The sequence below is a fragment of the Bactrocera oleae genome, chromosome 3 (genome assembly GCF_042242935.1).
Source record: "Bactrocera oleae isolate idBacOlea1 chromosome 3, idBacOlea1, whole genome shotgun sequence".
In the NCBI taxonomy this organism is placed as follows: domain Eukaryota; kingdom Metazoa; phylum Arthropoda; class Insecta; order Diptera; family Tephritidae; genus Bactrocera; species Bactrocera oleae.
Genome location: NC_091537.1, coordinates 11,712,371 through 11,726,297, shown reverse-complemented (window position 1 = coordinate 11,726,297; position 13,927 = coordinate 11,712,371). Strand labels below are relative to the sequence as shown.

General features: G+C 31.5%; 1 protein-coding gene across 3 annotated transcripts; it reads right to left on the bottom strand.

Annotated features, from left to right (window-relative positions):
- Nucleotides 1-5,741: 5,741 nt before the first annotated feature.
- Nucleotides 5,742-13,831, bottom strand: Dap160 (dynamin associated protein 160). Of its 3 annotated transcripts, XM_014231486.3 has the most exons (13): nucleotides 13,707-13,831; nucleotides 12,940-13,482; nucleotides 11,944-12,759; nucleotides 11,441-11,865; nucleotides 11,104-11,377; nucleotides 10,899-11,046; nucleotides 10,573-10,839; nucleotides 9,864-10,510; nucleotides 9,504-9,759; nucleotides 8,903-9,223; nucleotides 8,421-8,694; nucleotides 7,037-7,210; nucleotides 5,742-5,956 (listed from the first exon to the last, which is right to left on the bottom strand). In XM_014231486.3, exons 2-13 carry the CDS (start codon nucleotides 13,101-13,103, stop codon nucleotides 5,946-5,948), a joined length of 3,777 nt encoding a protein of 1,258 aa, XP_014086961.2. In that variant the 5' UTR covers nucleotides 13,104-13,482; nucleotides 13,707-13,831; the 3' UTR covers nucleotides 5,742-5,945. The 3 variants fall into 3 exon arrangements, with proteins under 3 accessions (XP_014086961.2, XP_014086959.2, XP_036222340.2); XM_014231484.3 differs by lacking the exon at nucleotides 5,742-5,956 and having other exon boundaries at nucleotides 6,251-7,210; XM_036366447.2 differs by lacking the exons at nucleotides 5,742-5,956; nucleotides 8,903-9,223 and having other exon boundaries at nucleotides 6,251-7,210.
- Between the last annotated feature and the right edge of the window lie 96 nt (nucleotides 13,832-13,927).

Genomic DNA, 13,927 nt, shown 5'->3' with positions numbered 1-13,927 from the left:
AATGGCCAGGCTTAACTAGGCTACTTAAATGCAACCAGCTGGCAACTCTACTTTACTGGAATGAGAATAGAGTGAAATTTTATCCAGATAATAGCGTTCCTTTCGCCGATCTAACCCTGTTTGTAGCGCTAAGTAAGTAACGGATGTATGTCATTTTTGTCAGGCCTCAAAAGTAACAATTTTTTATACCTTAAATAAAACACAAAATAATTTCTTGAATTCAATAATTTATTTATACTTGTACATTTATTGCATCAAATAAATTGATATATGTATGTACGTAGCTAAATGAATGAACTTGTTTATTACATATATGTATGTATATATATATATTTAGTTTTTATTCCTTATATGCTTGTATGTAGGTGTCTATATGTAGTTTCATTCATAAATTTATTGGAATTTCGGTTCAGCTTTATACACCTTTAACTGAATGACTGAATGCGATGGCATTTATTATATGTAATATATATTTTTTTTCATTTACGTGAATATTATAATTGCTTTTGTATTATCTTTATGAATGCCAAAAGCAATAGCGAGGCGCATTCAGGTGCTGTACAACATGCAATCATTGTCATGGATTGATTTAACATAGCAAACACCCTTTGACCTTCTGACGACACTGAAGCTACCATGACAACGTAGAAATTGTCTGGTAACTGTTATGCATTGAATTAGCTTATGTGTTTATATACATATGCTATTTGCGCGCGTAATTTAAATGGACTAGTCTGAGTCAAATTTGATCTGGAGTAGTATATATCAAATGCACGTATATAAATTTGTATGCAAAGCAAATTATTTGTAACATTGTAAATCATACTCCAATTGATAATTAAAAGAATATGATATCTAGAGTACACAACTTTATTGTGGGCGTGTTTCCTCTTTCCCTACACTTTTACGAGCGTTCATGCTGAAGCGAAGTTATATAACGTTGCATATTTCCAGGCGTTTTTCCCAAGTAACCTCAAAATATTATTATTTTATTGTTGCAGAATTTCAACGCTTATGGAAACGTTGCAATAATATTTTTTATATATTATTTTTATGTACTTGTCTAAATGTATTTCGTTACCGCCTATTGCATATTGTTGCATTTTTTTATTAACGCAAATTGTTACAATAATATTTTCACTAAACATTTGTATATATTTAGAATATACTAGTATGTAATGGAACGACTCAACATCAGGCTAATATACTTACAGTTTTACAGTTTATAATTGCATTAATTATTAATTATTGATTAACAAGATGAAGAAGATTCATTTAACTTCTTGTAAAGGCATTAAAGTTGAATGCATCATAAGTCATAACATATAGGAAGGTTTGATATACATATATATATATAGGTAATTTCTTGTTCTAGTATTACTAACTTAATTTCACATATACATATGTACATAGATTTGTATGTAATATGTATATATGCATGTTGGTTGAAAGTTGAGATCTTCAGATATTGGGCTATAGTTTATATGTTCAATATATATATTTATGTGTGTATATAAATACATGTAGCGTTATATAAATTTAACAAATTCTAGTATTCTTTGGTTTAGTAGTAAATATTAAAGCAACATATTTCATTCTTTCATGTATATTCGTATAATATGCATATAATTCTATGAATGCCTTCGCCCAAATATTATTTAATGTCAGTTAATGAAGCAGCTACATAGTGTAATCGTTTATAGAGTGGAATTCGATTTGAATATGTATATTAGTGTATCCGTTATTTCTCAAGTTGATTGTTTCTTTGTAAACGCAAACGAAAGTTTCAGTTTTTGCCCTAAAAAACATTATACAACTTAAATAAGTCAAAGTTATGCATAAAATGTACTGTATTCATACAGTACACCATGGCGTATGAGCAACACGGAATGTATAAATAACTTGTATAATTGCTCAGTACATTTGATATGATGTACCATGTAACTGTAATTACGTATAACTTTTAAAACAATATGTTTATGAAAAAACAAGAAAAACATTTAACTTCCGTTGCATTGTAGCTATAATTCCATCCACAAATACAACACGTTTCTTACAAGAACTTGATGCCGATCTTCAGTTTGTATGGCAGCTATATGCTATAGTGGTCTGATATCGGCAGCTCCGACAAATAAGCAGCTTCTTGCTGAGAAAAGAACGTGTGCAAAATTTCTGATCGATATCTGAAAAACTGAGGGACTAGTTCGAGCATAAACAGACCGGCAAATGTACATGCCTGCATCAACTCAGCTCATCATGCTGATAATTTAGATATCTATATATTTTATAGGGTCCGCGACGCCATTCTCTTCAAGTTGTAAGTTCAATTGCTTTGGGGATAAAAAAAAATATTATAAAAGTTCAAAAAATTCCATTTTTATTACGAGTATATGGAAAAAGTAAATATTCAAAGTGCTTGTTTTTGTTGAATCCTTTTTTTAGGAAAAAACGAAACTTCAGTGGGCGTTTGCCTAAAAAAACAACTTAAGAAATAACGGACACGCTTATGTATAAACTTATATAATTAAATGTCGGCTTGCATGTATATATGTATATAGGTATTACATATGAACACAAGGATGAGCAAAAATTTAGAAAATTTAAAATAAAAGTGCAAATCACTTTATAAAATATAATATAAATATATATAAAAATGTACTATATACATAAATAAAAAATCAACTTTTAGTTGTAATACATATGCACAGTTTTTTTGGTGCCTTTAAACATAAAATTATAATTAATGGATTTATCTAGAACAATAAAAGTGGAGTCGTAATAAATGTGCTTTTGCATATAAATTTTATTTTTTATTTAAGTTTATGCATGTAATTCGTTTTTATGCAATACACTTAATAAATATGATCTACTGCTTTTGACGATTTTGTTGGTAAGTTGATAGTTTTTAAGAGATGTTTATATCATTCCTAACGCATGATACATGACTTTTTCCCGCCGCTGGTTAGACATTAGTAAGTATGCATTATTGTTTTGAGTAATTATTGCATGCATTTTAACACTTTTATTAATAACTTTTTTAATTTATAAATATTTGTATATATTTAATTGTGATTGCAATGTTTTTTATTAATGTTATATGTCTATAATGTATGTATGTATATGCAACAGTTAACATTCAGATTATTTGTAGAGCGTAAGCATACTTACAAATACATATAAATGTTGTGTATATACAAATAATGTTTATATATTTAATGTGTGAATATATGTGTAAATGTTGTATATATGTATATAGCCGACAACTATTTTTTTTTAATTTTTCCATACATTTGTATGTATTGTAAATATTTCCGTTCATTTTTAATAGTTGGAAATTTGTAAAACACATTCGAAACAACAATTTTAGATATTTATATACATTTATGTATGTGAGTATGTATGTATGTTGTTATTATTTTCATGCCATCGAACATTTGTAACTCTTTATAATTATATACTATATGTATTAATGTTTGTTCTATTTCGTTTGGAACTTGAGCCAAATCCACAAAAAGCTTCTTATACCTATATTTTATTATAGGTGAACGTATATATTTTGTATATTTGCTGCTAAATATGTTCTTGGAAGTACAAGCTGTTTGTATAAATTTACAAATGTTTATTGACTTGCATAGTTAATTAAATACATGAAATTAAATTAAATTGAAGATACAGTTTTCAGATTTGATATCAACAAAATTATAGATTTCAATCATTTATAGATTCACTTAAAGGTTAGTTTGTAATTCATCAAAAAAATAATAATAATAAAAATAAAATTTCCCATTCAAATATCTTATATAGTTAATTGTATTTTTATGACCACCTTCTGCTAACATAAGTTGAGATTGTTTGCAAAATTGTTTAAAATTCGGTAATACTACAAGTAGGTAGCTGTTATTTAGTTTACCAAGTAGTTATTATTCAGATATTAAATTAAAATACAAACACTTGGTATTAAACATTTAAGAGAATATTGTTTGTTATGTATTGTTATGATTAAATTAAATGCTTAATATTATCAAAAATAAAACAATCTTAAAGAATAAAAAAAAAATTTTAATAAAAAAAAAAATTTTAATAAAAAAAAAAAATTAAATCAACAAAAAAGTTAAGATAAACATAAAAATTAATAAAAAAAAGGTGTAGAAGTAAAAAATTATTAAAAACAAAGTATAACCAATTTTTTTAAAAACAAAAAAAAGTTTAAGAAAAAAGAGTAAAAAAAATTACTTAAAAAAAAATATATGTATATAAAAAAATCTATTAAAAGTTAAAAGAAATATATTAAAGGTAAAAAAAAATTATTAAGAGTAAAAAAATTAATAAAAATAAAAAAGTGTTAAACATAAAAGGAAATGTTTTTGTAGTAATATTGTTAATTTGTTTTGTCATTAGGGATTTCGAAAAAAAATTATTAAAAGTAAAAAACAAAGTTAATAATAAAATAATGTATTAAAAGTAAAAAGAAAAATATTAAAAATACAAAAAAAAATTTATAAAAATGAAAAAGAAGTGTTAAACATAAAAGGAAATGTTTTTATAGTAGTATTATAAAAAGAGTTTTTATAGTATTATTGTTAATTTGTTTAAACATTTCGAATTTCGAAAAAAAATATTAAAAATAAAAAAGAAATATTAAGCATAAAAGATAAGTTTTTGATATTCATATTGTTAATTTATTTTTTCAACGAATTTCGAAAAAAAAATTATTAAAATAAAAAATAATAATAAATAAAAAATGTATTAAAAGCAAAAAAAAAATTTAAGTACAAAAAAATTAATAAAAATAAAAAAGATGTGTAAAACATAAAAAGAAAGGTTTTTGTAGTAATATTGTTAATTTGTTTTGACATTTCGAATTTCGAAAAACAGAATTATTAAAATTAAAATCAAATCTTTAAAATAAAAAGAAATATAATAAAAATATAAGAGAAATACTAAGCATAATAGAAAAACTAGTAATATTGTTAATTGGTTTTGTCATTTCGAATATGAGTATTTTTCTAAATTTTGAAACTATCGTTGTTTACATAATTTTATGGAAAATATGTGAACTTTCGTTATATAAATTCGTAGCAGCACTATATTAATATAGTAAATATTTCACTGCAAGCGAAATACATTGCAAACTGTTGCATATTGTCTCCAACTTTATCATAATTATTTTAATGTGTGGATGGTTAGCAAACTTTTTTTGTATAGTTCACAGTTACATAAAACATTTAAATAATTTAGAAATATATTTTTTTGCTAATGTTTAAACTATGTAAACACCTATAGAACGATAAAGAAATTGTAAAAAAAGTATACATTTTTGGAAATAGGAAATTAGAAAAATATTTTTAAAAAACTTTGAATTTGCCGATTTACAACTTATTAACAATTTAGTTGAGAGTAAAAATTACTTATATAATTCACAAGTGTTTCGTAAGCTTAAATTTAAAAAAATAGCCTTTATTTAGTCAACACAATATAACGAATTTATGCACTTTTCATTACTTTTGCTTAGTAAAATCAAAATAAATCTCATATTTGCAAACATTGTCAAGAGAAAATTAGTAATTGAGAACAAAAATTGCATTGTTCTTGCCGAGTATATAGTTCACAAATATTCATTTTTTTATATCTTAGACAAAAAATAACGAATAACATATGCTACAGCGCATGCGTCTAGTACATAACATAATTTTATAAATTTTCTTTATATATTTATGTCTTTATAATTCTAAAGTACCGTGTTACAGTAGTAATACTTTTTATTTAAATTTTTTGTTTGTTTCTTTTTCTAAACTTTAACCAAAACATTGTTGACATTTAAATTTGTTTCGTTTCTCTTTTTTAATTAAATTTTTGTTTTTTAACTTGCAATTTTCTTTTCTTTCTAATTACTACTTTTTTTGTCCTTTATCGGCTTACGCTTACATTTCAAGGCCTAATACTCGTTACACGTTTCCTGTAAAAACAAGGATGGAAATATACAACACAATGTTCAGCCATTCTTTGTAATAGGAATGCAATCAACTTTATTAAATTCAAAGGGTGAACCAAAAAAGAAATAACTCAAATAAGCGTTAACTTTTGAAAGAAACATAAACAATTTATTAAAGGATATATATGTGAGTTTATTTTATTATAGAATGCAAATAGCGCTAGTACAAACGATAACATTAATAGAAGATTACGTAAAGTTTATGAAAATTAATAAACGTTTATAATGACTACATGTTTATAGCAAATACTATGTTGATTGATAATTATTATTATTTTTTTTATTAAATATACAGTATAAACGTTGTTTCAAAAGAAAACAATAACAAAAACCAAAGTATAACACAATTATATAAGCATTTTAAACTATATCATTGCATAATGGAAATTAATTTACAACGCTTAGCGCGCACATTCAGCACTCAAAGTGTAATCACTGTATATTACGGCAGTGAGCATTCAATAGATACCAAAAAATTATACTCAACCCTGAACACGCAAAATAACAGCACAGCAAAAAACTTATCATGAAATGACGTACATTCGAAAAGAAAACAAAAATAACTTGTTTCAAGATATCACTAACATATACATATAAAATAGAAAAATCTATAAAATTAAACCTAAGCATTAATTGACACGTTGTGGCGTTATAAATTGTTTACAATGCAAAATATTGGAATGTACGCGTCAATTTACAATGGAAATAATAATATGATATATTAATGAGAACAAACAACAGTCTGGCACATAGACTGCTTAGCAATTGTACTTAATTAAGGCCATATGCCGTTAAGAGTGGAAAAGTAGTAACACTAGCAATGAGTTTTTGCTTTTAATATATTTTCACCTTAAGTAAGCACAAATGCTATGTAAAAGAGAGCGCAAAAGCAACGCTAGATAACTTATGCTACTTTGAGAGTATTCAACTTAATATTTTAAATTAATTAATTAAATCCATAATAAATAAATAAATATAATATTTTACAGTATGGTGGCAAATTATTTGAAACTCTGCATTATTTAACATTATTCGCCTTCTTACCGGAGGTTACAAATGGCCCCACATAATTGCTAGGAAATAGACCCGATAAACCATTTAGTTCGCCACGCCACCATTCGGGTTCGTCGCGTCCCAACACGCTGATAATATCATCCTTCTCAAACGAAAGTTCATCGTCGTTTTGTGCCTTATATGGATACAAGGCAATGACTTTGTCTACAAATAAGCGGATATATTTGGAAATTAAAAACTATATTAATATATAATTATATATATATTTTTTTTATTGGAGTGTACGTTATTTCGTAAGTTAATATTTTATTTGCAAATGTGCTCTTAAGTTTAAATTTTTGTCCAATACAGTACACCATGTCGTATGAGCAACACAAAATGTATAAATCACATGTATGAACATGCACATTTGATGTATAACTTTGACTGCGTATAACTTTTAAAGGAATATTTTTTATGGAAAAAATCAGCCAGACCTTTTTTGTAGAGCGGATAATTGTGTATTAAAATACACTTTTTAATGCAAAATATAAAAAAATTCCACATGAGTAAAGAAATATGATTTTGGCAGGGTTTAAATTGAAAATAAAGCGCTTGTTTACATTGGATAATTTTTTTTACAGCAAAAACTAAAACTTCAGGGCGTGATTGCAAAAAAAAAAACAAAAATCAAGTGGGAAAATAACGGGCACCTTAAGGGGTTACATGGGTTTCACGGCTTCAAAAAACAAAAAAAAAATTGGATTGTCTTATTTAATACTAAAACATCTCTAGAATATTGCCATAAATTGTCAAGTTGATCCCAGTAATAGTTTTAGAGGTACAGCTTTGAAAAGTTGAGCGCTCGAAGTCAGCTATATAGTTACTTAAAACTTTAAACGTGTTTTTCTCGAAACTGTGTTTTCAAAGTAAGTTGTCAAAATTTTACACAGCTCTTCGAGACTTAATTTACAAAGACTTGAACGAAGTATTTTCTTGTTTAATTTAAACTATTAAAAAAATAAGTCGAGAAATTTTCACCAAAATTTGCATTTTTGTTTAAAATAAAATTTTCTGTCAAAAATACAATTTTCACTTTTTTATTTTTCCTTCATCCAATACCTAGTTTATGGTCTTAATTGAAACACGTATTTTTTTCTTTTTACTTCGGAAGATCCTGTTAAGTTAGGCAGCTTTTTCTGCCTGGGCTGTCGGAAATGACGTCGTAATGAGCGAGTTTTGAATATTTTCCTTTGAAAATTTCACAAAATCTTTGTAATATATGTATCTTCGAAATAATAAAACGTTTGAATAAAATATTTCATTTTTTATATGAAGAAAAAAAAGGATTGAAAATAGGGCGTTTTTTGCTCGACGAAACCCATGTAACCGCTTTATATACTAGTACATGTGCATATATAATGGAAGTGCTTACCTAGAATTTGCTCTGTCATCTCGATACGACTACCCGAAACAGGCGTATTGCGACCACTATTACGTCCACCCTGCAAAACTTTCACATAAGTGGCTGGGAACCAACCGATTTGGCGACGTCGGCCTTTCGCCTGCAGTTCTCCCTCCCACCAGCCAGAGTCGGTCTTTTTACGTATCATAATTAATTGTCCACGGGTCAACGAAAGTTGTTCAGTACTCGTAGCCTCGTATGGTGCAATAACTTGTGCAATTTCAGAGCGTTTTGCGCGCATACCCTATTGTAGAATAAATTTGTCATTATTAGTAAATGGCAGCTAATATAAAAGCATTTAATATAATAGTTCAACAATTGTTGTAGTTAAAATGTTAATTTTCGTACAATACTACTTGTAATATAAATAACATCATAAGAATTCAACCTGTTGATGTAACTACAAATGTAGGTATATAATATAGGATAAAGGATGTTATCAAATTATTTACAGGCGTCATGGAAGAGGTGCGTGACATTGGGCGACTAAACGATTCCGCTGTTTCATTCTGACTCTTTGATTGTGTATTGATTTGTGAGACTTCTGTGTCCAAGTCTTCATTTGTACGCGTCTCTTCCGCAGCTGCAGCCGCTGCTGAATTATCAATTACGTTATCTGCGCTTATGCCGCTATTGAATTTCTGTTGTTGTTGTGTTGCTGTTGCTGTTGCAGTTGCTATTGCGGCTATAGTGGTGTCATTGCTTGTAAATTGATCGTGTGGTGTTGTGGCTGCTATGGCGATACTAGCGTTCGTATCGGCGTTGCCATTTTCCTGTGAAATGTTACAAAAGGCGGCAATGGAGCAGCATTTGAAGGAAATGTGGAAAAGCAATTTGTATCAATTGTTAGTAGTATTACAAAATACAACAATATGCATGTATGTAGAAAATGCAAATATATTCGCAATATGTGAAAATGCGCAATGAGTGAATGATTTGGAGCAACAGGAAACTAGTATACGTGTCACAAACCGTTTCAACACTAATGACAGCTACTAGTCCTTCAACGAAAACATAACCAAACAAACAAATATATATAAAACAACTACTTACCTTTTGGTCGTCAAAGGCACCGGCAATGTCCAGCGCTGTATCTGCCGACGCTGTGCCAACATCCGCTTTTTGCACATAATTTGACGGGAACATACCTGTTCGTGTGCCAATTGTGCCTGTCCACCAATCGCCCTCTTTCTTAATAACCATTACCATTTCACCGGCATTAAAACTCAAATCGCCCACTTCAGCGGACTGATATGGATATGCCGCAATGTAATACTCCACCTCACCGTTGTGTGCGTCCGCGCCAAGACTGAAAAAGCAGATTTTTATAAAAAAAAAAAAAAGAAAAAATAATAATAATAATAATAATGAGATATATGAAGCTGCAAGAAAATATTGTGTCTCTAATTTTACCTTTGGCTGTTGTCGTTGAAGGCGTCTTGTGCTGCATAACCACTTATCTGTTCACTTGTGTCAGGCTCGGCTGTAATGGCTTCAGTCGTTGTAGCAGTTGTATATTCATCTTCTAATTTTTCCACATAAGTTTCCGGAAACCAACCAGTGTGTCCATTTATCTCACCAGCTAACCAACCGGGTTCTGCATTTTGTTCCAACGGCACCAGTATTATATCACCTGGCACAAAAGTAATTTCATCCTGATTTCGTGCGGTAAACTCATAAATCGCGCGATATTTTACAAAACCTTCAGGTGCGGGCCCTGAGGTATCTACCGGTGCAGCGGCATTTGTAGTTGTCTCTGTCAGCGCGGCAGTATCATTTGAAAGTGCATACTGATCGACGCTGGTACCCCAAGCAGTCGATCCCGTGTCCCAGGCGGTTGTTGCTGAAACATTATCATTCTTCTTGTTATACTTTAGTTCGAGCACTTGCGTGCGTTGCGTATCATAATCAGCATATAATTCTTCGCATTTAGCAATTAATGCCGATAGCTCGCCTTTCACCTCAGCCACTTGTACATCGTTGGAATTGATATCTTCTTTTTTGGATTCAATTTCTTTTCGTATATTCTCCACTTTGTCTTTCAATTGCTTTATGAGTAACTGGAGGCATAAATTGTGCGCAATTTTAGCAGTAATTACGTAACGTAACCGTGTGTACTTACCTGTTTGTTGGCAAAAGCAGCATTTAATTGCTCTTGTTGTGCTGTATCGCTTGTTCCACTCTGAGCTATACTCTTACTCTTCGCATCCCATTTGGCGCGCTCCTGTGTAAGCTGTAGCAACTTTGCATTTTGCTCTTTTATGCGCGCTTTAAGTTGCGACATATCGGTCATTGAGGTGTCCCGCTGCGAGCGCATGCCATCGATTATAGTTTTAACGTTGGTCACACCTGCGCGTGTGTCGCAAATCTTCTGAGACAAATCTTTAATCTAAACATAACATTAATTTATAGTTTTTGCATATTTAATTGTTGATAGTGTGCATTTACCTTCTCATTTAGTGTGCTTAGTTCAACATTAAGTTGTGTATTGTGCGCTTTTTGTTTCAGAACACGTTCCTGCTCACGTTGCTTTTGAGCGTTCATCTCTGCTATGCGTGACTGTTCCCATTCCATTTGTCTCTGCTTTTCCAACTCCCTGCAAAAAAAAGAAGATTTTGGTTTCGACTCAAAGAGTTTTATATATTATATTCACTTTCTGGCCATTTCTTTAGCTTCAAGTTCTCGTTTTCGTTGTTCTTCCTTTTCCATTTCTAATTCGCGTTGCTTTTGCAATTGTCGTTCTAATTCCTCTTGTTGTTTGCGCTCGGCCTCTAGCCGTGCTTTTTCACGTTTTTCCGCCTCCTCACGTTCCTTGCGCTCGCGTTCTTCCTTTTCTTTACGCTGTTGATCCTGTAGTAATTTACGTCTTCGATCCAATTCTGCCTGGCCTTTATCAAAGTTTTCTTTGCGTTTGTCTTCAAACGTTGCTGCAGGGATAATAAATAAAAATTTATTATTATGCATCTTTAATGTATTTTTTTATAGTTTACTTTGAGGTAAGCCTGCAGCTGGATCTGCATCAACGGCTCCTTGCGATGACACTGATGCATGACGAGATGCTGTTGTAGATCCAGCGCGTGAACCCGTTCCTGAAATAGATCCTTGACGTGATTTGGTTTTCCGAAAACTGGGCGGAATCCAGTCGAGTGGCAATGTAACGGGTACTTTTTCCCCATTCATGGCTTTATCACAAAGGAACATGGCCAAAATGAATTCATCACAACTTAGTCTTCCATCGGAGTCCAAGTCGGAGAGTGTCCAAATCTGCGCGAGTGTAGCTTGTGGCAATTTGCTTTGTACGAGTATGCTGCGAGCCTGTGCGCCGGTCAAATAACCAGAACGCGTACGATCAGTTGCATTGAAGACTTGTGTGTACTTACGCTTCGCTGGACCCTTGATGGCCCACTCACTTTGCCTGATAAATTGAAACAAAATTAATTTCCGTTAAACATTAAACCATAAAATAAATTTGTACAAATGAACTAATACTTACGGTGATTCGATAGAAGGCGCACGCTCTGATATTGACATATGTCGACTGGGTGGATTGCTTTGTGGTGGAGTTGGTGTGGCTGGTAATTTGGAAACTTCACTACTGTTAGGTGGTGAAACAATTTTCCCAGGTGGTAACACACCACTGGGCACAGCTGGAATACCGGGTATTATGGCTGGCTGAACCACACCACCGCTTGCAGCTACTGACATTGGCACCATTCCAGGAATTGGAACTCCACCTGCTACTGGAGGAACAATGCCAGCTGACATTATACCAGCCGTATTAACGCCAGATATGGTGCCTACTCCAGGTACACCAGGTACACCTGGAATACCCGAAGCACTTACTGGCATTACTCCAGTTGGTATTACACTGCCAGGTAGAACCATTGCGGCCGTGCCAGCAGCATTAATTGGCATTTGCATGGGCAATCCTGTTGGTGGAATACTCGAGACAACACCGGTGGTCATTGCAGCTGGTATAGTTTGTGGTAACACACCCGGTAATGTACCCGGAACAATACCTGGTACAGCAGGTACAGCCCCAGGCAATGTTGCTCCTGATATCGGTACACTGGGTGCAACTCCAGGTACACTTGCCGACATTGATTTCAACGGATCTAGAGGACTCATACTTCCCGTGGTGGTGGGCGTCATTGTTGGCGTACCTCCCACTGTAGATAGTGAAGCAAGTAATGTGGGTGGTAAAACCTTCGGTATTTCCATTCCACGGAGCTTCAAATTAATCAATTTGCATGCAATACTAAACTCATTGATGTTCATTTTTCCATCGGAATCTGTGTCTGCCAAAGCCCTAAAATTATAACGGAGAAAATAATCTTTTAATCATACAATTAAAAAATTTATACATACTCGTACTAATAATATACACTTTTTTTATCATCACATTGCTGGGTTTGACAATTTGTATGTGTGGGTAAGCTCGTTCACGTAATATTCGTATTTAACAATTTATATTTCAATGCTGACTCACCATATTTGTCCGAGGATAAGCGGTGGCAATTGTGATTGTAAAAAGAAGCCTTTCGCTTGTGCGCCAGTTACAAAGCCACCTTGTGGTTGTAGTGCTTTGAATTGCTCCTGATACTTGAGCTTCTCTCTTTGGGTTATTACCCACGGATCAACTGCAGCGTTCATTGCGAAAACAATCCAAACGTTCACTCAGTAATAATTATTCTACTTTCGTTGAAGTCCAATCAATGATCGAAGAAACTGTGTTTTAAAGCTAAGTGTTCTTTCAGATGTGCAGCCACAACACTGTTGGTTAATGACTTCAATCGTCACACAATATTACAGCTTTCTTTCTAATTTTATTGGTTAGTAACAAATTTTAACACTTTCTAAGTAGAGCTCAGCGTTTTATTGTTATTCTGTTATCGTATGTATTCCTTAACGCCCCCTCTTAGTGCCTTGGCCTTATCAGCTATTTCCCCTATTGCCTGCCCCCTCGTTTATTGTGTACACCGAATTGTGTGAGGCTAATTTTATTGTGAATGCAGAGGGGAGGTGTAAAAATCTAAAAGTTGAAAAAATCAATTTAGCATTTTTTTACGAAAAACATATTTTTCTCTAACATAAAGATTATTCACTGCACTATTTAGCTACGATTAAATATTTTCCGATTATAGCATGTATGAAAAGTTAAATGGCAATGGTCTACTTAAACGAAAGCTATGTTTAGCACATAATTTCTAAAAGTAATTAATTATTGTTTTGTAACAATTTTCACATAATTATTACTTTATATCGCTATTAAACTGCACAGAAAATTTTATTTCTCCCAAACTTTTTCGCGACACTTAACTTTTTCACGAATGCAATAAACGTCACACAGAATCAATAAATCGAATTGGAACGGTGATGCCAGTCTTAAAAATCGTTTCTAGCTATCGTCAAACTAATGATCGAAAAGTTCTAGCAGAGAATGTAGATTATATATAGAGATATATTGGACCGTCTCT

Coding starts and splice junctions, on each gene's coding strand:
- Dap160 (XM_014231484.3), bottom strand. CDS start 13,103: ATGAACGCTGCAGTTGATCCGTGGGTAATAACCCAAAGAGAGAAGCTC. Junction 12,760..12,939: donor CTTATCCTCGGACAAATATG/GTGAGTCAGCAT, acceptor TTATAATTTTAG/GGCTTTGGCAGACACAGATT. Junction 7,211..8,420: donor GATGACAGAGCAAATTCTAG/GTAAGCACTTCC, acceptor GCTTATTTGTAG/ACAAAGTCATTGCCTTGTAT.